The sequence below is a fragment of the Pseudochaenichthys georgianus genome, chromosome 6 (assembly GCF_902827115.2).
Source record: "Pseudochaenichthys georgianus chromosome 6, fPseGeo1.2, whole genome shotgun sequence".
In the NCBI taxonomy this organism is placed as follows: Eukaryota; Metazoa; Chordata; class Actinopteri; order Perciformes; family Channichthyidae; genus Pseudochaenichthys; species Pseudochaenichthys georgianus.
Genome location: NC_047508.1, coordinates 17,106,777 through 17,134,228, shown reverse-complemented (window position 1 = coordinate 17,134,228; position 27,452 = coordinate 17,106,777). Strand labels below are relative to the sequence as shown.

Sequence of the window (27,452 nt, the reverse complement as noted above, 5' to 3'; positions counted from 1 at the left end):
ACGGTAATTCTCTAGCTGCAGAGTGAATTAGCTCTGAGTCAATTGTAAAGACTGGAATAATCTTCATAAACCTTAAGTACTTCTCTACACTAAGTGTATAGGATATCATTTTTAAGCCACTCTTATGTTCAGTGTTAATTATTTATATTGGAGAAGTTTCCATATACTAGAATATAAACGTTTTAAATTGTGAATAATTAAAAGTTAATGGATTCCCTCATGTGGATAGTTTTTACTGTCCACAAGAGGGACAGTAAAACATTTCTTTTGACTATGTTTATCTGCCAAATGCAATGTGTGGGTGGTCTGTTTTACTTTGTGTCCAGCATTATTAAAGCTGCCTTGAGTGGGAGCCCACACTAATTATATTAACCCAATGGATTGCTAAGTTTGTGCTGACTGACGCAAATATCCTTGCATATCATTTTACCTCTGAGTTTTACAAGCTTTTAAAAGCATTACGATTTATTAGCCTACTGTGACTTAGAACAATAAGAAGTGTGAAGCATATTTAGTTTTAGCGGTATCTCTTTCATCATCATTCTTATCATTTCCTGCTGAATCTGCTGTTCCTGTCCCTCATCTCTCAAGGCCAGAAGTGGTGCAGACCAAGTGTCCAGCTCGGGCTCTCGGAGCTGCCCAAAGAAAACCATTCTGCTCCCTTCTTCCTCCTCCACTTCTTCGCTCTCTCTTCACTCAGAGGTGACAAACAGCCTGCTGCCTCTGTCTGTTTCTGTCTGTCTATCTCTGGCTCAAATCCACGGCACACCCATTTACTGTCGCATAACCCCAAATCCCCTTTTTTGTTCTCTGTACCTCAGATTTGATGTCTGCAGTGCATTAATTAAAAACAAAAGCTGCATTTTCTCAAATGCACTTCCTAGAGAAGTTCGAGTCTTTTTTACTGAGTGAGTAGGTGGTGTTTGTCAGGGGAGCTGCTTGTTTTCATGCCGAAGGGTATGTTGTTTGGATTTGGCGGCTTGTAAATAATTGTGGACTCAGGGGACCTTGGGTGGTTTTAACTTTTTGTCAGGCACTGTCACTAATTCCACACAGAAAGCTATTCTCAACTTTAAGTAAGACTGCTTAAGCTCAATGAAAAACGTGTTGATACGGTATCTACTCATTTCTGCCTTCAAGCATTTGCGTAAAAGTCCGGAAGAAGAGACTCTTGAGTACTACGAGATGCCTCTGAATTACGGGGTACAGTAAACGAGTGATAGCATGGATGTGTGTTCAGCTTGTTGTTTGTTGTTGGCATTTATTGATGAATTATTATGGATGGAAAACTGACATCCAAATCAAGGTTTTTCTTTATTTAAAACAATTATATCAGCCCTTGAGCTGCAACCAAAATCAGTATCAAGTCTCACTAGAGCTATCTTGGCAGGAAGGGCAGCTGCCGCACCTGACTGAGCCAAAACCCATTCACATACCTGGTATACAGGAGAGGGCTGACCGCCTGATCTCCAGGTTTAAGGGCAAACCTGACAGACCACCAAAGGTGAACACTGTGCATGGTTTTCCAAGTGGCATTAAGTTCTTTGGGTACATTGTTGTATGTTAAGGGCATGCTATTGGTGTGCGTTTGCACATCCTCCTAAGTCTAATTCCATCAACCATTCCTTTTTTCCCCCTGGAGCCTAAGACAAAGCCGTCCCGTTTCTTTATAGAGCAGTGGCACTTGTCCAGCGGCGGGACTGACAGTCCTGGTTCACCACTTTCCTCTCCTGAATCTTCCAGAAAGGTTAGGTTTTGGTGCTGTGGACTCACTCTAACAAAACATACAGTATGGAGGTTTTTACTTTCGACAAAAATACCTAACCCAAAGTCTTTTAATTGTCTTCAGTCCTCGTTTATACTTCTCTTATTTCAATTTGTTACTAGGAATTTCATCGTTTATCCACACAGCTTACATGTCTGCTTGAATTAAAGACTGACAGCTGGAACTATGAAAACAATGGCTTACAAACCATCTGTGACTTTTCTCTCAATATCAAGCTTTTTTGCAAAGAAGGTTGTTTTGGGAAACTACTAAAAACGCTAAGAATAGCTCAAATGTTACTCCTTGTAAATCCCTTTGTGATTGAATTATATATTTTTCTGCAGGAGCAAGCAGGGCCTCTGCACACAGATGATGATATGCCCTTATATGTGCTTAGTATTCAGGAGAGGGCTAAGCGACTTGCCTCTCAGTTTGAGGACAAGCCAGCCCAACCAAAGGTGACCATTTACCACAGAAAGCTGATAATTAATATTTATACATTACACATTTTTGGGAGTCTTGCCCTGTTGGTCAACTTAACCTTCTTAAGAGTAGACACCAGAATTATCCATGTTTTCCCAGTAGGTTATCACAGTTTAGCAGGTCAGTACACATCATTAGGCTTAACTAGTGAGTATTAGAGTGCAGCATTCAAATAACAACTTATAAATAGCAAGAAACTGAAAGTTGAGTGAAATGTATTTGAGGGATAACATTGATCGAAAACAAAAAGTATCTCTGTTTATGTAGTAAATAAATAATGGGAGAATTGCGGGGCTAACCTTGACGACAGGAATATCTACAAACTTTTTATTTGAAAGATATGAACAGAAACTTTTAACAGCTGTAGGGTTATTATTGACATTTCTTTGCTAGGTGCCTACACTTACTCAGCAATTCATGCTAACACATTAGCATAGCAAACTAGGGAAGGACTTGACGGCTAACGGAAAATACAAAACTAATTAGAATTGTCCTGTCAAGTTCAAGTTAGTTATTTTTTGTATTTTCACAGGTGGCAGATAAATATATTATTGAAACAAGATGAAATGGAGAAATGGAAAGAAAATGGAAGTTACAAAGGATAATATAGCTAAACTCAGCAATGTATGCTAGCGTGTAAAACACCTAAGGAAGTAAGCTGACCAACAGGCTGCTCTCCAAAGAAAATGGATTAATAAAACATATACATTTTTGTTTCAGAACTCATGTAAAATATTAGTTCATATAATGTTTGTATAATTGTTAAATTTACATTTTACTCTCTGCCTCCTTTTTGTGGAGCCTAAGAAAAACCCCTCCCGTGTTGTTATGGAACAATGGCACCTGGCTCGATCTCAGTCCCCCCCTGGTTCTCCCCCCTCCACCTCTGACTCCCTGAGACAGGTAGTTGTCTCACGCCTGCGAGGAATGGTGTGTGGTGATGCTAACACTGAACCTGTTTTTCATGAGGATTTATCATCTCACCTAGTTACAAAAGTTAACACGTCTTAAGCTCCTCTGAGACGTTATTCTAAAAGCTGGCTGCTTGTTGCGAAATATTAAGGAACTCATTTGCAACTTGATAATTGTTTTCTGTGGTTGTTGTGATATGTATGCGGGTGAGTAATCAGTCCTTGTTATGACTGTGACTATCTGGACAGATATCAAAATATATTCATCTGATGTGCGTTTGAACTTAATTATGATTTCTTCAGTTGTTTTGCCAAGGGAGTCCCTATTTGTTGTTTTAGATTAAAAGCGCAGCTTGGCAGCAAAACATCTCATCTTGTTTAATTCCCATGCAGACGAGCACAGTTCCAACTGTGGCAGGGTAACATTTGTGCAATGCAGTAGGACTGCAACGCTAGTCAAATCTTATCAACAGTAACATGGCTCATAGTACATACTGACCTACATTCTTCCTCTGTATAGGGTGCAACGGCTTTTTGTTACGTTATAATGGATGTAAACCTAATCCTAGATTAATTTAGGATTCAAACAAATAATGGATTAAAACAAACTACTTTGAGTGGTCATTTGCAGCATTTTCTTTTGTTTGTATATTGTTCAATGAATTATGCAACAGTACAGTGTGTGAGTGCCTCTGTGTGTGTGCATGTGAATACAAAATGCATGACCGCTTTACTGTGGGTGTGTGGGAAAAAATACTGTTATAGTCTTAATGATCAGTGACGGTCCACTTAGTATCTGTTGTCATTAAGAATACTGGGATATTGGATCTTTTTCTGATATATCAAATCCAATAATGCTCTTAGTATGGAAAGCAAATGCAGAGTGAATGTTATCTATTTGAGCTATATTTGGTTTTGCAGTTAGGTGGAACTACTGCCTCATCTAAGCTCCTGATCAAGCATGGAAGCGTTGCCTTGACATGTCTCAGATGTCCTGTCACACACTATTGCTTGTGAAGTTGTGTGATTAAGCTCTCCTTTTCCCACTTCCTCCATCTGTTTTCATATTATTATTTTTTTCTATCCATCATTTTTCTAATTCTTTTTCCACCTGTTTGTCTTTTTTCCTCCCTTATTGATGTTGATAGCGCTATGTGAGGTTGTACACAGGTGGAGTTAGCTCATTGGCTGATCAGATAGCCAATCAGCTTCAGTCTCAGGAAGATCCTAAGCTCCTACCTGAAAAGAAGGATTTGGTAAGCATGCTGCCAAGGGGGTAGAAGGCATGTGGCTGCGCAGATGAAAGCCTTATTGCCAGAGAGTGTTTTTTCATGCAATAATGTGTTGTTGATATGTTAGTCTTTCTGTCACAATTTAACTCCATCTCCCTGTAGCTGTAAGGTGTGTGTTTGCTCCACAAGTAAATACTGTTTGGGATACTGTTGTGTTTGTCGATCATTTGCACAATGATCAGAGATCCCTATTCCTACTGACAAATAACCGTTGACTTGCTCTGTTGTGTGTTGTTGTGTGTGTAGCCCTTTAGCTACAGTGGCCTGGTGTGTGATGTCCACTAAATCTTTGATGTAAACATCCTCTCCTCTCATCTCCTCTCTCTTTCATAAAAACCTAATCAATCTTCAACCTATCCTTCCACAGGGCTCTTTGAGAAAAGAGTTCCCCGTCAACATCGGTGGCAGCGATGTGTGCTTTTTCTGTGGAAAGCGTGTGTACGTGATGGAGAGGCTGAGTGCAGAGGGGAAGTTCTTCCATCGGAGCTGCTTCAAGTGCGAATACTGCAACACAACACTACGACTGTCCTCCTACGCCTTCGATGTGGAGGATGGTAAGACTCTATCATTAAGTTCCTAAACATCGCAAGACCAGAATTACACTTAATCTCAATTCAACCAAAACGATTTTAGTAAAGAAAAAATACCACATTGCTATTAACTTGTAAATCTAAACTCTAAGGCATTGAAGTATTCCTTCATTACCTTACCCCACAGCCTGCAGTCTCATAACTCCATATATTGCTCTCTGTGAGGTGTCTATTATGCTCACAGACAGGCAGCAGAATGCTTGTTGAGAGACAGTAGCTGTTTTTCAGAGTAAACCGTGGGACTAAAACCCACGCACGTCAGAGCTCAGACAGTAAGGAAGATCTTTTTATTCAAACAAACAAACAAACAAACAAACAGTCTATTTCTGCAGAGGACACACATCCGAAGGACTCTTTGAGGTGAAATAAACAGAATATGCTGTGTATATATGTATTTATCCATTTGATTTATTTATTGTTTTTTTGTCTGTCTTCTTTTTAACCTGCAGGGAAATTTTACTGCAAGCCCCACTTCTGTTACCGACTGTCTGGCTATGCTCAGAGGAAGAGGCCCGCCCCCTCGCCTACTCCAATCACTGCTAAGGTACCTGTTTCTGTTTACGGGTTAAATGACTGGTGGAAATCAGGCATGATTCATTGTATAGTTTATCTTAAAAATGCACTGCCTAGTAGGGGAACATGTTGATGGCAGGGGAGCGATTTGTAAAAGGGAAAAGGAGTCACCATTGACTTTCTTCTCATAAAGATTCCTGCTAAATCTTTTACTAAACATCATTGTTTCTTCCTTTTTATGATAATAACGGACATTTAATCATGTCTTTCTGCTGGCTGATAGTCATTATCAGTATTATGTTCTTGTCTTTATTCCAACACCGCATCAATCCCTCTTATTTAAACACATTTCAACTAAGCTCTAATAAGATAGTGATAGGCTCTCTAAGGGATTTTCCTTTTCATAAAAATGGTAATTTCAGACACGGAAAATGTGTTGTCACCGAAAATAATACATACAAAAACGTATTAGAATTAATTAAATGAACAGCAAAATGGTACAGGGTCTGAAGGATGTATTTTGATTCCAGCCAGTGACCTGTGATAAGGCTTGTCACATGCAATAAGTTACAAATGTTGTTTAATAGGCGACTTTTGAATAAACAAGGACAACTTATTTCCCAAATAAGGATTCCTCTGTCCTCACATCTCTCCCTCCCTTCTTAAAATTGCTCAGCTTAGACAAGAGGAAGAGACTCTGTGAGAGAAGGCAGGATGCAAAAAAAGGATGAACTACTAACGTGATGGCTAAAGCAAACTAGTCGAAAGAAGATCATGCATATGAGATCAAAAAAGAAGACAAGACAATAACTGATTAATTTGCACGCCGCCAACTTCTCATAGTTATATTACATCGCCCTCTATGTGGCCTCTGAGTAGGGGTAAGGGCTGTGGTTAACGTCATCTGTCTTTGCAGGAGAACCAGGCGCCCCAAACTCCTACAGCGACCGTGGATGCCCCCGGGAGGGCGATGGCAGCGGCGTCCCCCTCAGCCGAGCTCCAGCCCTCAGGTACCCCTCTTCCCTTTCTTGATGCCCTGGCTGCGCCCTGCCGTCTGGTCAGGGGCGTGGGGGTCCGGCTGTGTGACCTCCGCCGCACGCTGTCCTGGACCTGCCACCAGGTGGCACGCAACCCCCTAGACTCTCCCTTCCTGTGCACCTACTGCATCTACCTCTTCTGCTGTTTCTCCATCAATGTTCTGCTCAACCTCCTCTAGCATGACTCTCTCTCCCTTTCCTTTGCCAACTAATGTCTGTGTGACTGTGGAGATTTAGCTGACTGTGTAGATCTAGCTGACTGTATTGAATCACTGACGGAGTGTTCGTGTAAATCTTGTGATTCTTCGTCTCGGATTGATTTTCTTGAAGATGCAGCATTCTTTCTGTCTCCGTTAGCAGCCATTCTATGACTTGTGATTGGTCGAGGCAGTAAAGCAGCCTCTCTGGCAGCATAATCTTAGAAGTGAATGGTGCATCTTCAATTTATATATTTTTCTCTTGGCTTGGTAATTAAAATAAGAGTTCTGGTCAGCTCTCAAGGCAGCAATACGTGTAACACAATTGATAACCCACTTCCTGTTCTGATTTGATCATTGCAGGAATGTGCCAGCTTTACTACTCAAAACATTTTTGTAAAAATGTATTTTGGCATATTACAATTAGGGCTGGGTGAGATATATCAACTTCAATACTATATTGTTATTGTGATGTAAGACGACATATTGTCACTTTTGGCATTGTAATATCTGATAGTGACCTTATCAGATTGTAAAGGTTGCATTACTGTAAGATCATGTTATAGCTGTTTGATCATTTGCCTTTCCACACGCCATTATAACTAATGATCATGTATCAAAACCAGGTCTTGTGTAAATATCTTGTTAAAGTATCAATAGTCAAATATTGTCGCAATGTCGATATCTTGATATATTTTTCTTCATATCACCCAACCCTAATAGCAATACATTTGTACGATATAAGGTTATCACATCACCCTGATTTTTGCCTGCCTGTGTTTGAATGAAAAGCTTAATTCTGTTGTGATTATAACTTCTAGTGCTTTCTTTGACCTCCTCCTCTGTGATGAGTTCCTTTTAGAGCCTGCTTTGTGATGTGTTCCTTTCTCTCTGTAAGCTGTTGCACCTACAGTATCCCTCTCACTGACACTCAGAATACTGTGATGAAGTGCCTGTATCAGTGAGCTTTACCTTTCCCCTCCTATCAGAGCACCTCAAAACTGAGAGCTCTACTAGTGCTTGGATTAGTGCCTGTGATTGGCTTTCTTTTTTATTTCTCTCTCCTCCTGCATCCCTCACCCTCTCACCCCACCCCCCCCTGACAGAATGCTGCTTAGACACACTTGTGTTTGCTTAATATAGTGCATCTTTGTTACATTCAGTGAATATTATTGTAAAATATAACCAACAAGACCAGAGAAAGCTACACCGAACATGCGGGTAAGATAACAAATATTAATAAATGGAACTTAAGTGTAGGCCTGCTGCATTGTGTAGCAAGTATAGTATTATAATATGTTATTCTCGTAATACAATTAATGCTCATTATTTAAGATGAATAAGTATACATTGGATATTCAAAGTTTATGGTTATGGGTCGCTTTAATTTCAGAGTTTCCGAAGTTTTTCGAAGACAAAAGGAAAACAATAGAGCTTTTTCAACATTTTCCTCCTCTACAAAGAATAATATACCTACAGTATGACACATTCATTGTCACACCTATTCCTTTTTTAATTGGGATTTAAATGAGGCCTGATTTAAAATGTCTTCCTAATTGGAATGCAATGTAATCTCTTTTCATGTTATTAAGAAGCGTAGTAAAATGCATGACAACTTTGTTGGATCCATTTCATCCATAATAATGAGTAACCAAGTCCATTTCAAAGACACATTTTGGAGAAAAACAAAACAGTTTTGAGATTTGCTTCTCAGGATGGGAATAAGGCAAGGCACCACCTGGTACTTCCAACTGTAGAAGTATTTTAGAGTGGTACACTTTGCCTGTGTTTGTTGATAATATTGCTGTAGGATTATAATTAATGCAATAAATTCAGTTATCGACCTTACATTGGTGTGTCCTTGTCAGTTTGTCCATAAAATTAGAAGTGAAAATGCCTCTGTTTCTTTTTGGATGAGGATGGTTTTAATGCTTTTCGGCCCATAAGTTCACACACAAACATAGTCAGAATTATTTGACATAATTCCACAGTATTCACAGAATGTTAAACAGTGGATTTGTTTTGGTCCCAGTTGAAGTGAAACACCCTTCTTATCAGCCCTGCATGGCTCCTCACTGCAGAGGGTTACCTTCTGCTCCTCTCCTCTCTATCATCGCGCCTGTCTGACTCTCAGTTGCAATGTTTTGTGCTCTTCTTTCCTCTGCCTTCTTTCCTCCAACCTGCTGCCCACCTCGATGTCATCATTTCACCTGCCATTTCCTCCATCACCATCCCCAGCCCCGGAGGTCAACGGTCTGCAGGAGCCCAGCCTAGCGAAGCGTCTGCGGGGAACTCCAGAGCGCATCGAGCTGGAGAACTACCGGCTCTCCCTGCAGAGGGAGGAGGAGCTGGAGGAGGTGCCTGAGGAGACGCTGGCAGAACACAACCTCAGCAGCGTGCTGGACAAGGGCACGGACGCTGACGACCTCGGCTCCAGGTAAGAGCAGGAGAAATCAAGAGATATGCTGTTGTTGTCTTATGCCTGCCAATTTCCATATGAATGTCACAAAACTTAGTCTCATTATTGTTTGCATTCCTACCGTTTGAGTGAAATCCAACATTCTCATTATAATAATACTCAATATCGCACAAATGCTTGAAGTTGCAATAACATTGTATCCTGAGTTAAAGGTCACCTATTAAGCAAAAATCCATGTCTTTTATACATAGATATATATTATATCCCCTCTGTGTTAAGAGATTTGGAAAGTCTCTTTTTGTCTTGATCCATTTATTTAAAAACCTGTCTGAAAATTAGCTGATGAGATTTTGGCCACTTTGTTATGTCACAATGTTTTTTTTGGGTTGTTCAACTGTTATCCAATAATCAACCAAGGTAACGCCCGCCCGCCTTATCACCTGAATGGCATGCTACAATACATGATCATGACATATGATAATAAATGGAACTTAAGTGTAGGCCTGCTGCATTGTGTAGCAAGTATAGTATTATAATATGAAATATGTTATCCTCGTAATACAATTAATGCTCATTATTTAAGATGAATAAGTATACATTGGATATTCAAAGTTTACGGTTATGGGTCGCTTTAATTTCAGAGTTTCCGAACATGACATGTTTTGTCTATATCTGAGACGTATTATATGTTGATGAAAAAGAGTATAAAAGGGGACCTTTAAGTATGGTGATATTATCGTATCAATGGGCCTCTGTTAGCCTAAAAAGGCGGTTGATTTTAGAATTGAATTTACCAAACAATTATTATTATAATCTTAGATCCGTTTTTATGGACGAACAATAGAATAGAATAATTGTCTTATCAGATATGTTTTAGGACTCTTTTTAATTGTGTTTGTTAATTTAGCTTGGGGTGTCTGAGACATTAAAGACAAAGGATTTCTGACATTTTAAACAATAAGATTTCAATGAATTTTCTTTTTTTAAAACGACTTGTAGCCCAATGAGTCAGTCTGCATGTGTGCCTTGATTAGTAAAGCAAACTACAAATTGTTGTGCTACAGAAAATGTAAAGCAGCACAGTGCTTGAATATGAAGTCTCTTTCTGCCTCCCACCTGTTCCAACACATCACCGTGACTCCTCTTTTATCCAACAGTAGCTCAGAGTCAGACATGGAGGAGGAGGATGAGGAGCAGGAGGATGCGGAGGAGGGGGAGCAGCATCCTCTCAGCCCCTCAGACCTCGGCGGGGTTCCCTGGAAGGAGGCGGTGGAGCTCCACGCTAAACTGAGGGGCGAAGAGGGAGACGACGTGGGCGAGGCCCTCGATGATGCTGTCAGCAGAGATGGGGAAATAGATGAAGAAGACGAAGAGGAGGAGGATGATGAGGACGAAGATGAGGAGGAGGAGTCAAGCGATGGTAAATTTGTCAGCAGGGTTCCTGTAAAGACCTTTGGTGGATGTTAACATCCAGTCCAGACTCCATTTGTCCTTTGCAGAACTTCAATAATTTTTTTATTGAAATCTGTTTTCTGTAAAGTGTCAGCGTCTCAAAGTTTGTTGTCTTCATCCTCTCTGCTTCTTCCCTCCCTTTCATTACATCCCTCTGTGTCCACTGTGTGTCTGTGTGTGTCTGTGTGTGTCCGTGTGTGTGTGTGTGTGTGTGTGTGTGTCCGTGTGTGTGCGTGTGCGTGTGTGCGTGTGTGTGTGTGTGTTGTCTGTTGGCTCTCTGTCTCCCTCTGCTGGCAGAGGGCGATTACTGCCCCTGGGATAGAGAGCTCTCGTCTGGCCTTTGGCTGGAGAAGCACCTCACAGAGGAAGACGATGTTGGTACATTTAAAGGTAGCAGCAGAACTGCCTGTGGATGCGTTTGCAGTTACTTTGAGCGTGATTTATAATCCTGGCTGGTTTGGGTTCTTTTTTCAAGGATTTCTACGACAAGTGTTTGGCTTTTTCTGTTGTCTTTGTTTTTTGTCTGTGTTGTTGTTTGTGGTTGTGTTTTTTGAAGATTTTGTGTTCATAAGTGTGCTTTATCTTAACCCTTTGAACCCCACCATCCGCTGGCGGGCTTGAAAGGCATGTTTATACCGGGGTACTACATAGGGATGTCCCTCACTCACGTACAATGTGTTGGCGCGCCAGCCAATAGAAGCATGAGTGATACGTAGTGATGTCAACATTTCAGGGAAGCAAAAAGGTCTACAATCCAGGAGTTTCAGGCAGGGGAGGAAACTTTAGGATTTTAGCCTTTTTCAGACCATTTACATGCACTCAAATCCTATACAACACATGGAGAGGGAAAACCCCAAAACACATAATGGGGCCTCCTTTGAAGCCTTGAATGCCTCAGCATTGATCAACAGTCAGGTAACAACAATTTTGTACAGAGGACAGGACAAGAGAGGTTGTGAAATTATTATTATTATCATCAATGACATTTAATTTGTGCACTGCACAACAGACGTCGCAGACGATGCTTTTCCCATAGAAGTGAAAGGCTTATAAAAATGAGTAAAATGCGACAGGATGCCCTAAAACTGCACGGGGTTCAAAGGCTTGAGGACTTACTGAGAGTTGTATCCCAATTCTAACCTGTTTAACACCTCTCTGTTTGTATATGGCTATAATAAACTAATCTGATAAATGTCCGAGAGTTTTGTGATTTCCCCCCAGGCGCTGCAGCTATGTTTTGGTATTGAATTGAATCGTTGAATTGAAATATATTTATTTCTTTGACCTCATATCTTTGCAGCTCCCCTTTTATGGTTTGACTTTTCTTTTGCAGTGTATGCATGCAGCCTTCCTCTACCTGGCCTTTCTGATGATTTTCTTTTGTTTGATTGCGAGTGTATTCTAATTTGTATCTGCCTTCTCTTTCCTTTTTGTCCTCTCTTTTCCTTCCACTATTACCTTTCCTGCACATCTGCTTCCATCGCTCTCGATCCGTCTCTGACCTCTTGGTTCACACACAACTTCGCATCGACACCAAAAACACAACTCCACACCAACACGCTAATATAGCCAGGAGCATACAGATCCAACAAGTCCTGCAGCCTGTGGATCCCACGGCCATACCGGGCCTGGTGAGAACACACCTGGACTCTGAGGGAGACAAGGAGGCACAGCTGGCCTCCCAACTCTCCCGCTCCACAGGTAACCCTCCCCTCTCAGAGGAGCACGGGATGGCTCACAGGGATAAGGATGAGGGTGCCTAAACTCACCAGCGTGGCTGCTGCTGTCCTGTATGTCTGCACCTCCCCACTAACCCACCTTTTTTGTTTTAATCATCTCTGATTTTTGTCTTGGAATGTCTCATTTTTGTGTTCTTTTTTTTTTTTTAAGTGTGTCATTTATTGTCTCTGTGGTGAACATTACGTCCCCTGTCAGTTTTTGTTCTTTTGTGTTCTGCTTTGTTCCTTCTCATGTGTCTAATTACTTTACTTGTTATTTCCCCGCCATCTATCCCTCGTTGTTCCCTATCGTCTGGTTTGAACGTAGCCCCCGCCCACACATCCGCCCGACGTGAGGCAGTGAGAGTCTGGTTGGAGTCCTTGTCTGGAGGTAGCTCAGACTAACAAAAATAAAAAAGGGGGATCATTGGCATCCCGTCTTAGACTCGTTCTCTATCTCTCTATCGGCTGGCCTTTTCCTGGAGCATGCAGACACACTCGGAGCCCAGCACACTCACAACAAGCATGCACGGTGCAGGGCTGTCGCTCCAAAAAGTGCAGCTTTCTTGGGGTCAAACTTCACTTCCCAACCTCTCAAACCTACCCTTCCAACTTCTCTTCACTCACAATACCATGTTGCACTGCATTGCAATGTGTTCCAGAGACAGACGAGTCATCGAGATGCGAAATCACTTAACACCACAGTGTTTCTTTCACCGGGAATTGGCCATTGTTATAACCCATTCACGGCACTTTCACTTGCAAAAAGTCCGATATTGAGGCTTCTAAGGTATTTTTATCAACTTTTATAGACTTAACTGAGAATAAATAAGAGTCCTATGTATTTGGATGTATAGGCACCACTTGACTTTGGAGTTAAAAGCTTAGTAATGTCCAACTTGATTTAAATATTCCCTCAGTATCTGCCTGTGTTCCCACATATCGAGTGCATTTGGCAGAAATGAGGGTTAATGTATTATTATTTAAAAAAATGCAGGAATTAACTGTGTGAGACACTTTTCCCTTTTCTCCCACCAGATTTGTTTTAAATGATGGATTGTTGTCCTTCACTTAACCAATGTCATTAACATTTTGGTTGTGCTTATTGCTTGGTTTAACTGCCTCCATTTGCTCCTTTAATGGATATCTGCATGTGTCTATTCACTAATGCTACTCTGTGGCTAACCTTTGTTCATGTTATTCGACTGACTTATTTCATTTGTACACATACCTTATGTATGATTTTCTTGCCGGAGAGCTTTCTCTTAAAGCTTTCCTCCGAGTAAAAAAGGATTTTGGTTTTGAAGCCTTTTCATCCTTTTTCAAACTTTATTTTTTTTTCATCTTCACATTCTTTCACATTTCATTAAGTCATCTTTGAACTCTGGTACTCTTTTCTCTTTTATTTTATCCTTTAACATTCAGCCTGAGGCGAGTATCTTTGAGGAAAGTTCAGTTAATGTTAGGAAGTTGACAAATATTTTCTCTCTGTAGCCTGAAGAGAGAGGTTGTCACACAGTCTGCTCACTTTGCCACTCTTTGTCAAACTAGAGCCCTGTGAGGATGATGATCTGGAGGCAGAAGCAGACAGTCCAGATATGGAGCCGGGAACAGAGATGGATCAGGGTGAGCTGTCAAAATAATACAAATATGGATCCATCAATTCTTATAATACTTATTGGGTTTACAAATAACTCTGCTTTGCTACAATACCATATACAAAAAATGACAATATGAAGCTTTGAAACAACTTAAAATGTCATATTGTTCTCCTTGAATTCAAGATGACGTCCCTTCAGATGCAGAAGCTGAGGCTCGCTTGCATCAGTCCGAGCGCGTTGACGTGCTTCCTGAGGACGACCAGAGATCAGAAAGTCAGAGAATGCCCTCCAGTATCGGTACGTCCCAAATAATTCATGTGAATTGATCCCTCAGTAATATTTTAACATGATTAAAAACAAGTACTATTTCTTTTTTTATTTGTGCATTCAGACATTTTCAGCGCCAGCCCCACTCAAAATAAAGATGTTGTTCTTTCGCCGCTCAAACCTTCTCCAGAGCTCGAATTAAAGGTGAGATAACTTTGCAATTATTACGCTAAAAAAGGGCCGGGCCATATGGCTTATAAATAATATTTTCATGTTTTTAGGCTATGCCAGGATATCTGATATATATTGCTTGATATTTTCATAGTAAACAAAACTGAACGCTTATAGTGGTGTGCTCTAAAGTTGATGATTGAAAATGTATTCTCTAATATTAAGTTATTATTCACGAAATTAATACAAATACAAATTCAGTTTTGCAGGCGTTGTTGACTGACTAAAAATAATGTGAAATTGTCTATCACGTTAACCTGATAGTTACTTTTATTTTGAAGGAACTTCGAATTTCCATTTACTGTAAGAATACTTACTTATTAATATACACAGACCTCAAAACAACACGGGTCTAATTTAACCGTTTTTTAACCTTCCATTTCTGAGTGCTTATGAACTTGATTTGGAGCTCCACTTCTTGTGCCGTCTAGGCTCTTTCCTTTAGTCTGCTTTCAGTTCAGACTAAATCCTGATCGTGTCTGTTTCCTTTCCAGATAAGTCTGTTGAAGTCTCCTGGCAGTCGCTTTTTCCCAGATCCATTCATACCTGAGGAAAGGGAACCTGAAAGGACGACGCCATCTTACTCTCCGACTGCACAGAGCCCACTGAGCCCTTCACCTGCTCCAGTCCAGGACCCTTCCTCTATCCCTTCCCCAACTGCTGCTGCTTCCCCTGTCGGTGTCCCGGCCTCCTCCCCCCTGGGTTCACTCATCAAATCACCCATCAGCTCTCCGGTCAAGCCAACAATGGAGTCCCCCATTAGATCCCCTGTTAAGTCACCTGTTGTGTCCCCAATCTGCTCTCAGCCCACCCCCCTTCCAGAGACTTGCACACCTAAATCTCCTGTCTACCCTCAGTGCTCAATTTGCCCTCTAACTGGGAACCCCCTCTCCCCAATCTGCGCTCAGCCTTTGCCCTGCCAGGAGCCTTCGTCACCCCTCCTATCAGACTCTCCCGTCAGATCTCAGCCCATCCCCGGAGTCACTTCTACACCCATGACCAAAACAGACAAGGTCATGCCTGATCTCTCAAAGTGCGAAGACTCCTCCACAGAGGAAACGCCATCCAAAAAGACAGACATCATTGAGGAATTTTGGCAAAAGAGTGCCGAGATCAGGAAGAGCCTCGGGTTGACACCTTTGGACCGCACAAGTAAAATCTTAGAGAAGAGTGTTGTGATGTATCCAGCACTGGACTCCACCCCTGTAAAGGCTCTGGATGTGCCCGAGGAACAGAAGCCCGCCTTCACTGGCCGAGCCGTCATTCGCAGGCTGAACATCACTCTGGAGGGCCAAGTCATTACCCCCATTTCCCCCAAGAGTAATGGCTCCGATAAGAGGGACCTGAGCAGCAGCTCTGGCCTAGGCTTGAATGGGAGCATGGCCACGAGCCATACAGCAAACAGTGACAGCTTCAACACGTCCGACTCCACCATGCTCACCCCGCCCTCCAGCCCGCCACCACCTGTGCCTAGTAATCAGTCTCCAGCCATGCTCAGGCTGCAGAAACACCAGGTGTCCTGGTGCAACGGGACGGAAAAGCATCCCCCCGAGAATGCCAAAGAGCCGGCCAAAATCAAGAGTCCCGTTCCGGCGCCGAGGACACAATTGAGCCCTGTGTCCGTGCCCAAACCTGCACCCAGGAAAGTCATCTCGCCTCAGGCTGAAACGGCTCCAGTGGTCGTCATGAGGGAGAAGAAGAAGAAGCCACGGCCGCAGGAGGTGAGGAAGTCGTTTGTGGAGACGGTGGAGGAGATTCCGTTTGCAGATGACGTGGAGGACTCCTACGATGAGCGGACGCCAGAAACGAGCATGAACAGGTACTACACCCCCCCCACCAGCAAGCCAAACCGGGACAGACCTCCCCTGCATCTGGCTCTAGCGATGGAAAACGGTAAACCGAACATCCCAGGAAATGAAGCTTTTAAGTCACAGAGGGCAACTCAATTCTCCCCGGAGGCTAAGGAGATCGCCGAGGAGAGAATGAAGGCCAGAGAGAAGTCGGTGAAGAGCCAGGCACTAAAAGACGCCATGACCAAGCAGCTAAACAAGATGAAAGAATCTGACACAGACAAGGGGGCGGCACCTAAAGTGACCTTGGGCGTAACCTCAGAGGGTAAAAGGTCAGCAGGATCTCCGAAGACATCAGCCGTGAAAGCTCTGGAGTCAAAGAAGGCCGAGACTTTACCGGAGCGTTTCTTCAGCAGCAACAAGAGTCTGGACAGCTCGGTGGCCTCGTCAGACGGCTCGAGCTCAGGCAAGAGCAAGAAGAGAAGTTCCCTCTTCTCACCACGCAAGAACAAGAAGGAGAAAAAGGCCAAGAACGACAGCAGCAGACTGCCCGGCACCGATGAGACGCCGCCCAAACACAAGTCGCTGTGGAAGGCCGTGTTCTCGGGGTACAAGAAGGACAAAAAGAAGAAGGATGATAAATCGTGTCCCAGCACACCGTCCTCAAGCTCCACCACTCAGGACTCTGGGAAGAAGAAAGTCTCACCTACTGGGAAATCATCAGGTAAAAAAAACTACTGTTATGTATTAACTATATCCTATAAACCCATATTTATGTAAGCGGTTATTTAATTTCCTCACCCTCTCCCCCTTTTCTTTAATTGTTTTAATTTAATTGATTTATGTATTTTAATTTTTTTTATTTTAATTGTATTTATTTTTATTTTCCTCTTATTTAATAATAAGATCTATACCTATATTTTCTTATTTATTTTTCACTATGCTCTGAAAACAACAAGCCATCCAGTGCAGTTTTTAATGTTGTAGTTTTCTTGTAACACTTCCAGTGATGATGTCAAATCTGACGCTGCTTTCTGTTTGTTGCAGACTTGAAGTCCCGCAGAAACCTGAGCTTCTCTGAGGACTCGGACCTTTCCTGTGATGATGTTCTGGAGCAGTCCTCGCAGAAATCAAAGGCAGATGTGAGTAACAATAGAAGAAATAATGTTGCTTCTTTGCCAGGAGGAATTTAGATTGTTATAGCCTTTAAAAGCCAGACTGAGCTTGGACATTTAAGTCTGCTAAACATATGCTGACAATCAGGGGAGGCCAGCTGCTCAGAGCCGGGTTTGTTTTGAATCACGTGACTCCACCTCATATCATATCATGCTTCATTTTCTTTTATTGATTTAAGTTGATTTGTGTGGAGAATTTAGGCCAAATAAAACATTGCTCCCTCCGTGTGTGGTGTTCATCCAGTAAGGTGTAAAGCACAACAACACAAGCTTGTTTCGTTTTTCAAGACCTGAGGAAAGGAAACAACATTTGGGGACAGGCCTTTCGCAGGCTAGATGTGAAATTCATACATTTCCTGTTTTAAAAACCTTGAAATAATTTCTCCCACTCCCAGCTGCACATGGACATCTTTGACCTAGTATCAGGCATGCAAAAGGAAGCGATTAAGGAGGTGAAACTGGACAAGGAGAGAAGGAGGGAGTTAAAGGAAAGGAAGAGGTTGAAAGAGAGACAGAAAGAAAAAGAGCGGGAAAAAGAGGTTGATCGGGAAAAGGAGAAAGACGACGATCAGGTATTGCGCAGAGAGAGGGTTAAATGACTTTGAATTTCACCTGAACATGATTTTGTAACATAATACAAATAGAATTATAGTTCACAAAGCTTGGATCAAACTTTTTGACTGACCTCTAATTCATGTTATACTTCTTTTATAGTGTTAGAATAAAAAGTGCTTACATTTTTGTCATCATAAAAAACACATATTTCCAAGAGCTTCAGCACCACAATATGACATGCTTAATGCACCCTTATGATGATAGCCATTAGCTGATGTAGTCAATCCTTTAGCACGGTAGATTCATTAAGTATGCAGGTGGCATGTTAGGACCATGCAGCAGCTCTGCACACAATGCCCACTTTTGTATCATGGAGTTATATTTATTAGATCCCATTTGCATTTATTATGTCGGGCTGAAATTCAAAGTGATTGTCTCCACTGCTGCTCTGTCTGTGTTTGTGTTTTCTGTTGGTTTAGAGATAGATACAGTCGAGTTCACGGCCAGACGCATGAATTCATTATCCGTAGGAAACACATGTTTTAAAGTCAGCCACGATCAAATTTAGCTTTCTTCACTTTGACAACATATGAAGAATTGACATTTTGGTTATTCTTCAATAATGTCGATTTGAATTTGGAATGAATGCAGCTCCAGTCACAGCAGGTTAAAGCTGGATCATGCCTGCCGGGCTGTGCATAATTCAATAAAAGCTCATAGGAATAGGGAAGTGGATTAGTCCCTAGTGACTGTTGTGGTGTTTAGAGTTCCCCAGATCTGTGAGTGTAGTAGATACATTCTTTTCCTGAAGAGATTATCATGGTAAATCCCCCTGGTCTTAGAATCTGTCAAATCTGTGTTCCTACAATGTGATTTGTTCTTGTTATTTCTGATTAACAACAGATGTATAAAAAGTCGCTGCACCTTGCCATTTTTGTGTTGGTGTGGGGTATTAACATTGCCTGTTTTTGATTTAACCAGCTCAATTACTTATTTTGTTTTATTTGTTAATTTAACATAATCATTAACCCATTCAATCATATCATCTGTATCATGTGCGTTTCCTCCCTTTTTTTTTTTTTTGTCTTCCCAAAGTCTTTATATGTCCCTCACGCACTGGCGTTCAAGAGATCGTACGCCACAAAGGTAGTATTACATATGTTCCCATTGATAACTACACCCACCCCCTCAGCGCATGTGCCAGTTTCCTGTCATAACACCTCATGTGCACCCGGCCTAAAACTAACCGTCCTCTCTGGATGCATGAGACAGTCGGAGCGCAGCGCCCACTCACTCCCTGCTGGATATCTACTCTGTTCAAACATGACTTTCCCGATGGCGCTCACTTTTCTGGTCACAATGATACCTCTTGATATCAGGGGCTGTTCCTCTCTGACTGGTATGACATTAACCTGCCTATCTGTCACTGTGGCCTCTGTTTTACTCCAGTCTGAATACTGGATTAACTCTTGACGTTTTCCTTCAGTGCTGTTCTCTCTTTCTCCTGATTCCTGCCAGCTTTTTATGTCCTTACAAGTCAGACACTAGGGGAAATGCCCCTTACTCTACTGTATTGCCTATTGTTATGGGAAATTCTATATTAGATTGTACTTTTGAGAGCTGAAGTGAAGATGATAAATAGGGGTTTTTATGGGCCAATATAAGAGAGAAAAAACTACACAGCCAACGTAATGAACTCAAAATACTCAAACCGTCTTCCAAAAAAAAAATATATATATTCCCTGAGCTTAAATTGGTACATTTTCAAGGAAAATAACATACACATTTTCTTAAAATTCTTATCATGATACATTAAAAATCGTAAAAAAAAAATCCAGGTTATTTTCTTTACGTTTCTCAAACATTCTATTTTAAAACAAATATTATCCACTTCTCATGGCTCAACATTTTATGTATTTATTTGTTTGCCTAGAATACACTGTTATATAGATTATATCAGCCATATTGTGTTCCAACTGATATTATGTAACCATGCTTTAAAATGGCAACCCATAGACTTTAGAAATGTCTTAATAAGGTGTGTACTCTGTAGATACTGTGCAGTGGAGGTAAATATCCCAGGTAGATTACATTGTGTCAGTCAAAGTTGTCCCTCACCTTCTGCAAGATCTAAACTGAACTTCCCCCCTCCTCTTCCGTTCAGTTTTGCTGAAGGGCCATGGAGTCAACTCCACACATTAGCAGCATGTGAGTGAGACGTATCTGACCCCTGTCTTTGTTGTTATACCAGAAAACCTACACAGAGGAAGAGCTGAATGCCAAGCTGACCCGAAAGGTCCAGAAAGCTGCACGACGGCAAGCCAAGCAGGAAGAACTGAAGAGGCTGCACAGAGCTCAGGTAACTGACCTTTGCTCCATCCCCACTGTAAGATGGACCTCTGTCATTCCTGCCCTCCTCAGGATGACATGTTTGGTGACCTCCCTGACTTTTCATCAAGAATCCTTATAACTACATTTCAGTTTGTCCAGTACTATTGTTTTATGATAAAATGCTTGTCATATCCATCAGCATCTACTTATTGTACTATTGTAGCTAGCAGATTAGTTCACTATACTAAAACGGTAAACATTCTACCTCCATGTCAGCATTATTCATTTAGGTTGTTAGCATGCTAATTTAGCCTATAGCTTAAAGCTTATATTGTACTGCTGTGGGCTCTCAGCGTCACACCTTTTTCTGTCATTTTGAAAGTAGGTAATTATTTTGTGATGGTGTACTTATGACGTTTGTATGCTGAATAGCGCTTTCAAAAACCGTAAGATCAAACCATTTTTCATGTCATGCATGTCAAACAATTAAAAAAAAAAAATCTTGCTATGTGTATGTCTGTAGGGTTAATGACAGATCTGATAAGGCTACATGAGTAGTGCTGTCACTATAACTCAGTGTTGTTCTTTATAAACCATATGGTCACTCTGACTCTGAATCCAAATCTGTCCTTCCCACTGATTGATGTTGTAACTCTGCAGTCACACTTCCAGTCCACTGACTCAGCAATAAGCCACAGCTAAAGTCTACTCCCGGAGCTGTGGTTAGGTGGCCTACATTTGTCTTTCTTTTAGTGGCTGTTTGTAGAACCTAAACCACACTTCCTTTTTAGATTTCTCTTGCTGAATGCTAGTGACAAAGTTCAGCACTGACAGACAGTTAGAGTCTGAGGGAGAAATCCTTTTTGCTGTTTCTGCTCTTTTTATACATTTTATACATTATTTATACATACAGAGAGTGGCATGAACATTGGTATTTAGTCTTTGCAGACCATTTACTAGCACAAAAAACACTATAGGACAGGGGAAACCCCCAAAAGTATAACAGGCCCCCTTTAAAGACATGCAGAACCCACAACTATTTGAAAAACGAATTGGTGTTACATGGGCCACTCACAGAAATGCTCTATTGACCACTCCGTAGTTCTTGCAGATTATAGCTAATAGTACCTGCTGCCATAATGAATGAGAATGACTGCAATACCTAAGCCTAACTAAAGTATCTTTCATAAGGTGAAACATCATTTATGTGTCCAATGCGTAGTTCGGATCGGCTACAGATTTGAATTTCTATGCTACTCCCTTTCATCAAGTGTAACAAAAATTGGGCAGTATTTTTCCCGTAATCCTGTTTACCGAGAGAAAAGCAGAGCTGAAAACGTAATCTCCTTGGCAGAGCTGAATTAAGATATTCATTGACAGGTTCTATCCCCATTTTTAAGACTTGCCGCTGATCCAGGGATTAAGATTGGGTACTCCGCACCAAGAAGTGATTTTAATTCAAATGCTGGTGTTAAAAGGCCGGAAACTTTGGCTTCCCCAAGCTGTTTCCCCTCTATCAGTCCTGCTAATAGGACGTGAGGAAGTGGTGTGTGGGCCAAAGAGGGAGAACTATAACATATTAATAGTTTTTGGTGAAATGTATTACTCAATATTCGCCTTTTTGGAACACGCTTCCAGACTTGTAGACATCAATAGAGTTCTCATTAGCAGTGCTCACGCTGTGCCTTGAGAAATTTGTTTTCTAACAAGGGTAAACTATTGCATTAGGGGTAAACGTGAGGCACAAATCAGCTGTAATTAGTGATAGATGTTGTTATTTTGTGCACCGTGAGAGATAACTCAAGCTGTCAGTAATGCGCTGTGCTGACTCCCTTACTCTCTTTGCCATTTAGATCATCCAGAGACAGTTGGAGCAGGTGGAGGAGAAGCAGAGGCAGCTGGAGGAGAGGGGCGTAGCTGTGGAGAAAGCTTTGAGAGGAGAAGCAGGTAACGATTTGTCTCTCATATCTTCCAACTTTTTTCTTCTGGCAATCCCACCTAGACTTGCTGCCAACATTCAGTGAACTGCAGGGTGTAGCACCATAAAACATTGAACCCTGTTAATATTAAACTTTTAAATATTGATGTACTGCATGTATGACGATTTAATCTTATTTATGTGGCAGTGCTGGCTCTGCAAGGCCATGTTTTATATTTATATGAGTTCAGTAGGTTCTACAGCTCTGAAGGGAAAACTAATAATATCCATGATTAAGACCGAGAAACGGCCTCACAACAGAAAAGCTGTCCCTCTGCAGTCATTAAGACTGTTGAAATCACACTCACCATTTACAAGGCAGTCGGACTGAAGCATAGTCCTGCTAGATTTGTGCCAGAAAGAATTATTAGTTTCTCCAAAGTAATAATCCAAAAATGGTTGTTGGCAAGAGACTATCCCAGAGGATATATTTCTAAGATGCATTATGTGTTTGCGGGCAACACAGTTTGCTATTTGCTACTCCTTTATAAGAATGTGAAGCATGAGTAGTGCACAGCAGCAATAACACATTATTTATGTGATGTGAGTTTTGTATGCGAGTAAGGCACAGAAGTCGTTCTTTATAGAGCTGACAGAGAACCCAACACTAATTTACTTAATGATATAATGGTGACAGAAGCTCCTTTCATGCAAATGGCTGCATTAAACATCTCTTTTAAATTCGGCCACCAAGCTATAATCTATTTACTTTTCCCATCAGCTGTGTCTCCAGCCAAATGTCTGAGTATGTTTTAACTTGTTTACTACTCTACTCTCTTAAAGGATTGTATAAAGGTACTTATACATTACCCAAACAGCACAAAAGAAGATCAGGTATTAGATTTACTCTAGTTTATTTTTAATTCTTTTGACATGTGACACTGTTATGTAGGCTCCATCATCTGTGGTGACACACTGCAACATTTCTCCATCTCTGAACATGTCGATCGTTGTCCGTTCATAAACATGTCCGCCATCACCAGTCCGAGCTGCATGCGACCAGGAGAATGTGTGTCCCGACATAGATTTGTGTGTTTGCTCATTCTGGATGTGTTTGTGTCTCCGTCACTTGCCTCTCAATGAGGAGAGACTCTGTACTCTGATCAAGACTCAGGTCACGCAATCAGAATCAAAGAAATCACATTTAAATCGGTTTGCAGGACGTCTTCATTAAAATATGTTCTGCGTATGTGGCTGAGTATCTTGATACAGATGTTTGTAAAGATCTATTATATATTTGTTATAGTTATGAGTAACAGCAATCCAGAGTTGGTTGTGACTGTCTGCTGTACTCAAAGATCTCAATTAATTATCAGCTGTGCTTTCTGTCCAAAATGATTAAGTAATAAATCTGGTCCACACGGGTTGGAACATAACTTGTCAAATTAAAGCTTTATTTGCTGTTTGAGAAAAATGTGTCCAATTAAACATGCACAGCGAGAACAAGGCCACGCGATACATTACGAGAGGCTTTGTGTGATATCCAGCAGACTGAGCCAACAGACAGCAAATCTATGTTGCATCCTCTTATTATTCTGGGAAATGCCATTGTAGTGTTGCCCAACCTGACTGCACTGTGTTGAGTACGGATGGACTCTCTTTGTTCTGAGTGTGGCTGCAGTGTGTAAGTGTGTGCGTGCAAGAAAAAGCATGTCTTTGGAGAATTGTTTGTGTGCCCAGTTTGGGGCCTTTTTTAAATAACTGCTATCTCTAATATATCCCTGTCATTGTAGACTATTGGGGAGATTCTAATTACAGTGAAATCCTGGACTTGCATCTGGGCGGTATGTATTTCAAATCTGTCGCTTTAAACTAACCTAATGGCTAACCCTATCTGTCCCCCCCCCCTGTTTTACTACCTGTACCTGAGCTTTGTACCCCTTATATCTCCCTTGATTGGCTGCCTTCCCGACTGATTGGCTGGTGTGCTTTCCACCTTATCGCAATACTTTCTGCTCCTATAACCCCCCTTCCTCCCTCCCCACTCTGTCCCCCCTCCTCCCCCCTCACTGGGTCTCTAGTTCAGACACTCTTGACATCAAACAGAGATCACACACTTGGCGTCATGCAGTCCTCATAAGATCATCTTTGATCTCCGTAAACTCATGAATGATGAATGAGTAAATGAATAAGTCACTTGTATTTGTCACTCCTCGGCACGCAGACCTTACAATACAAAACTGCAGTGGAGAGAAACACTGTGACATATTGCAGAGGGAGACATTTAAATAGCAATGTATATAAGCATTTATCAAACCTGAGGTCCACTCCAGCAGAGACAATTAAATACAAATAAATATATGCGGTGGATTTTATTCTGCATGCAGAACATGCCCTTTAAATATTGCCTTCCTTTGCATATTCATTAAACATAATTTGTTAACCAAAACTATTATATTAAAAGTAGCATCATGATGCTTGGAAGTTACAAGCTGCTGATAATAAATCCCAGAGCAAATCACCAAATCACATAAAAAGACCATCAATATTAATAGGAAATGTTTAGTGGATTAAGAAAAAACGTATTTAGAGAAATTATAGTAACTCATGATAAAAGCATATCCCTTACCCAGAACCCTGAATTGTATCTAACTGGGAGAGTACATTTGTATTGTAACATCCCTAATATTGATCCTAATAGCAAGTACTGTCTAAGCCAGGGGTGTCAAACTCAAGGCCCCGGGGCCAAATCCGGCCCGCGACTTCATTTTATGTGGCCCCACAAGAGCTTGAAAAAAATATGATTTTATTATACGGTTACATGCTACTTTACAGAGGCACGTTGCCCATAAACTACATGTCCCACAATGCATCTCAAATTTGACTTTTTTTCTCAGAATTTGACTTTTCTTTTTTCAAAATCTCACTTTTTTTAATTTTGACATTTCTTCCAGAATGTGGCTTTTCTTTTTAAATCATTTTGTGACATTCTCACTGAAGAGACTTGCAATTATTTGCCCTAGACTTCTGCTTTCAGACGTAGTTAATTATGAAGGTATTACCCTATCCGATAATAATCCAATGCAGAGCCTATAATGTAATATAATGCATTATTTTATATATGTTAAATATTTATATATGTATTTTTATATAGTCTTAAAGTTACAACCGGCCCTTTGAGTGCAACCATAATGCGAATGTGGCCCGCAATGAAATTGAGTTTGACACCCCTGAAGTCCATTAAAGCCTTTTATTCCTCAGGGCTATAGAGCTCCATCATTGTCCAAAAGGTATTAAAAAAACTAAGTCAAGAGCCACACTGTTGCACAAGGTGAACACTAATCTAATAATGAGATTAGATTAGATTAAACTTTTTTGTCATTGCACGGAATACAAGTAACAAGACAATAAAAATGCAGTTAGCATCCAACCAGAAATGCTAAATAAGCAGTTAAGTGCAGAGTGATGTCTGGTTTTAATATAAATATTAACATCTGACAGATATAAAACAATTTGAAGTATTTACCTTATGAACTGTATATAGTGGTATAAACATTATAAACATCAGTATAGCAATTTAATACACTGTAGAGCAGGTATACATATAGACAGTAATTTATTTGAAACCAATCACACATACTCAGAAAATAGTCCCCTAGAAATGCTGACTTCTATTTTTGTCCCTATTCCTAAAAGCCACAGTGCACAACCAAAGTTAAAGAAAAATCACATGACCCCCCCCCCCCCTCCTACACACACACACACACACCCTATCTTCTAACCTTCCCTCGACTCTCTCATCATAAACTGCTGGCAAGATTCTTAACTCTCCCCTCCCCCCCCTTGCTGCTGAACTCTCTGACCTTCTCATACCCGCTCAGTTGCATAACCTCCCGAGTGTTTGCTGTAACCCCTAGATGCTACAGTCAGTCTGAACCGTGATTGGCTAACAGTAACCGTGTCCACCGTGTCTGGACAAGACTACTCGTGGTATCTGTTATCTTGTAGATTGTGGCCTTGTTTGAATATGACTCAAATGCATCTTCTTTTTTTCTTTGCATTTCCCACATATTTGAGCAAGGCCTGTGTGCTTCTCTGTCGGTGTTGTCCTCTTGGTTGTTGTCACTCATCAGACAGGAGATCGCGTGGAGTCTGGACGCAAAGATGAATATGTGTTAAAGACGTTGCAATTCTTACTGGGGGGGGGGGCGTGGCGATTCATCCGCTGAAATCTAAGTTGTTGGTTATGCATTCAGAGTGATTACTAAAAACAATTGCTTTGTGTCTCACCTCGAGTCTTAACTACTGGAACGGTGTGATTGAGGTGTTTTTAATGTGCTACTGAGAATGACACGTCTTTGTTTTACTTGCCATGTTTGGTGTGGCATGATGGGGAATTGTAGCATTGACTGAATACAAGTCTCTGCAGGGGATTTACTGAGCGTTAAGTTCCAACCATTTATTCCAAAACTATATTTGCGTTATTTAGGCAGTTTAGCAGTTTAATGTTGATTCTGGGAGCAATAAACATTTGTATGAAGCATCCAACGTGTCCAAAATAGATTTTCTAAACTGCAGTTCTCCCGACACATTTGTATTTCTTCTCTTCGATAGTGCCTTGTAGCAATTATCTGGCATTTCCCTCCCAGCTCCTTCATCCAGCAGCCTAAGAACACTGTTGTAGCCTCCTATTTGTGTCATGTAATGGTTCAATCCCTTATGTGTGTCACTATCAGTCACCCTCCCTCTCGGCACATTTTCCCTGAAACTTTTTCACTTCCACTTATTTTACAATTCTTGTTTGGGGGTTATAAGGTCACATCCTCCATCTGTGATGTTACTTTTGGGAGAAAATCTGTCAAGTGGGAGCATATTAGAACAAGTCCTCATGTGCACTTCAATAGTAGCTTCACTTCAAAAGTCACAAACTGAGATGGGTGGTCTTAACATGTTCAAGTCATTTTTCAAGGAGACGCTAAAAATGGTAAAAGTAGAAGCAATTATCAGAGTCTGTGAAGGAGATTGGCCGCCTGGTGATCAGTAATGGCTTTAATAATGGGATTAAATTATGTTGTGTACTGTGACGAAAACTGGCCATATGCGTAAGCCTTTTCCATTTCCTAACAGGAAAAGATTATCTGAAGACCTGAAAGATCAAAAAGGGGGATTATTTTCCCTCTCTGTGCTCCAAGTTTTCTGTTTTCCTA

At 41.1% G+C, this 27,452-nt stretch overlaps 1 protein-coding gene across 5 annotated transcripts in view; it reads left to right on the top strand.

Moving 5' to 3' along the window:
* The window catches only part of mical3a (microtubule associated monooxygenase, calponin and LIM domain containing 3a), a 93,172-nt gene that overhangs the window by 58,683 nt on the left and 7,037 nt on the right, over window positions 1–27,452 (top strand). The window contains exons 19-44 of one of the 5 annotated variants that reach the window (XM_034084840.1): window positions 592–702; window positions 1,141–1,203; window positions 1,391–1,504; window positions 1,649–1,747; window positions 2,110–2,223; window positions 3,050–3,151; window positions 4,308–4,415; window positions 4,819–5,005; window positions 5,491–5,585; window positions 6,471–6,564; window positions 9,027–9,225; window positions 10,365–10,627; window positions 10,957–11,049; window positions 12,229–12,360; window positions 12,706–12,768; window positions 13,929–14,003; window positions 14,162–14,275; window positions 14,370–14,449; window positions 14,971–16,990; window positions 17,314–17,408; window positions 17,837–18,013; window positions 19,092–19,142; window positions 20,248–20,355; window positions 22,181–22,274; window positions 23,089–23,139; window positions 24,039–24,089. In XM_034084840.1, coding sequence (XP_033940731.1) covers window positions 592–702; window positions 1,141–1,203; window positions 1,391–1,504; window positions 1,649–1,747; window positions 2,110–2,223; window positions 3,050–3,151; window positions 4,308–4,415; window positions 4,819–5,005; window positions 5,491–5,585; window positions 6,471–6,564; window positions 9,027–9,225; window positions 10,365–10,627; window positions 10,957–11,049; window positions 12,229–12,360; window positions 12,706–12,768; window positions 13,929–14,003; window positions 14,162–14,275; window positions 14,370–14,449; window positions 14,971–16,990; window positions 17,314–17,408; window positions 17,837–18,013; window positions 19,092–19,142; window positions 20,248–20,355; window positions 22,181–22,274; window positions 23,089–23,139; window positions 24,039–24,089 — 4,753 coding nt within the window. The remainder of the gene's footprint in view (window positions 1–591; window positions 703–1,140; window positions 1,204–1,390; window positions 1,505–1,648; window positions 1,748–2,109; window positions 2,224–3,049; window positions 3,152–4,307; window positions 4,416–4,818; window positions 5,006–5,490; window positions 5,586–6,470; window positions 6,565–9,026; window positions 9,226–10,364; window positions 10,628–10,956; window positions 11,050–12,228; window positions 12,361–12,705; window positions 12,769–13,928; window positions 14,004–14,161; window positions 14,276–14,369; window positions 14,450–14,970; window positions 16,991–17,313; window positions 17,409–17,836; window positions 18,014–19,091; window positions 19,143–20,247; window positions 20,356–22,180; window positions 22,275–23,088; window positions 23,140–24,038; window positions 24,090–27,452) is intronic. The other 4 variants (XM_034084844.1, XM_034084839.1, XM_034084841.1 and 1 more) reach the window with 4 other exon arrangements.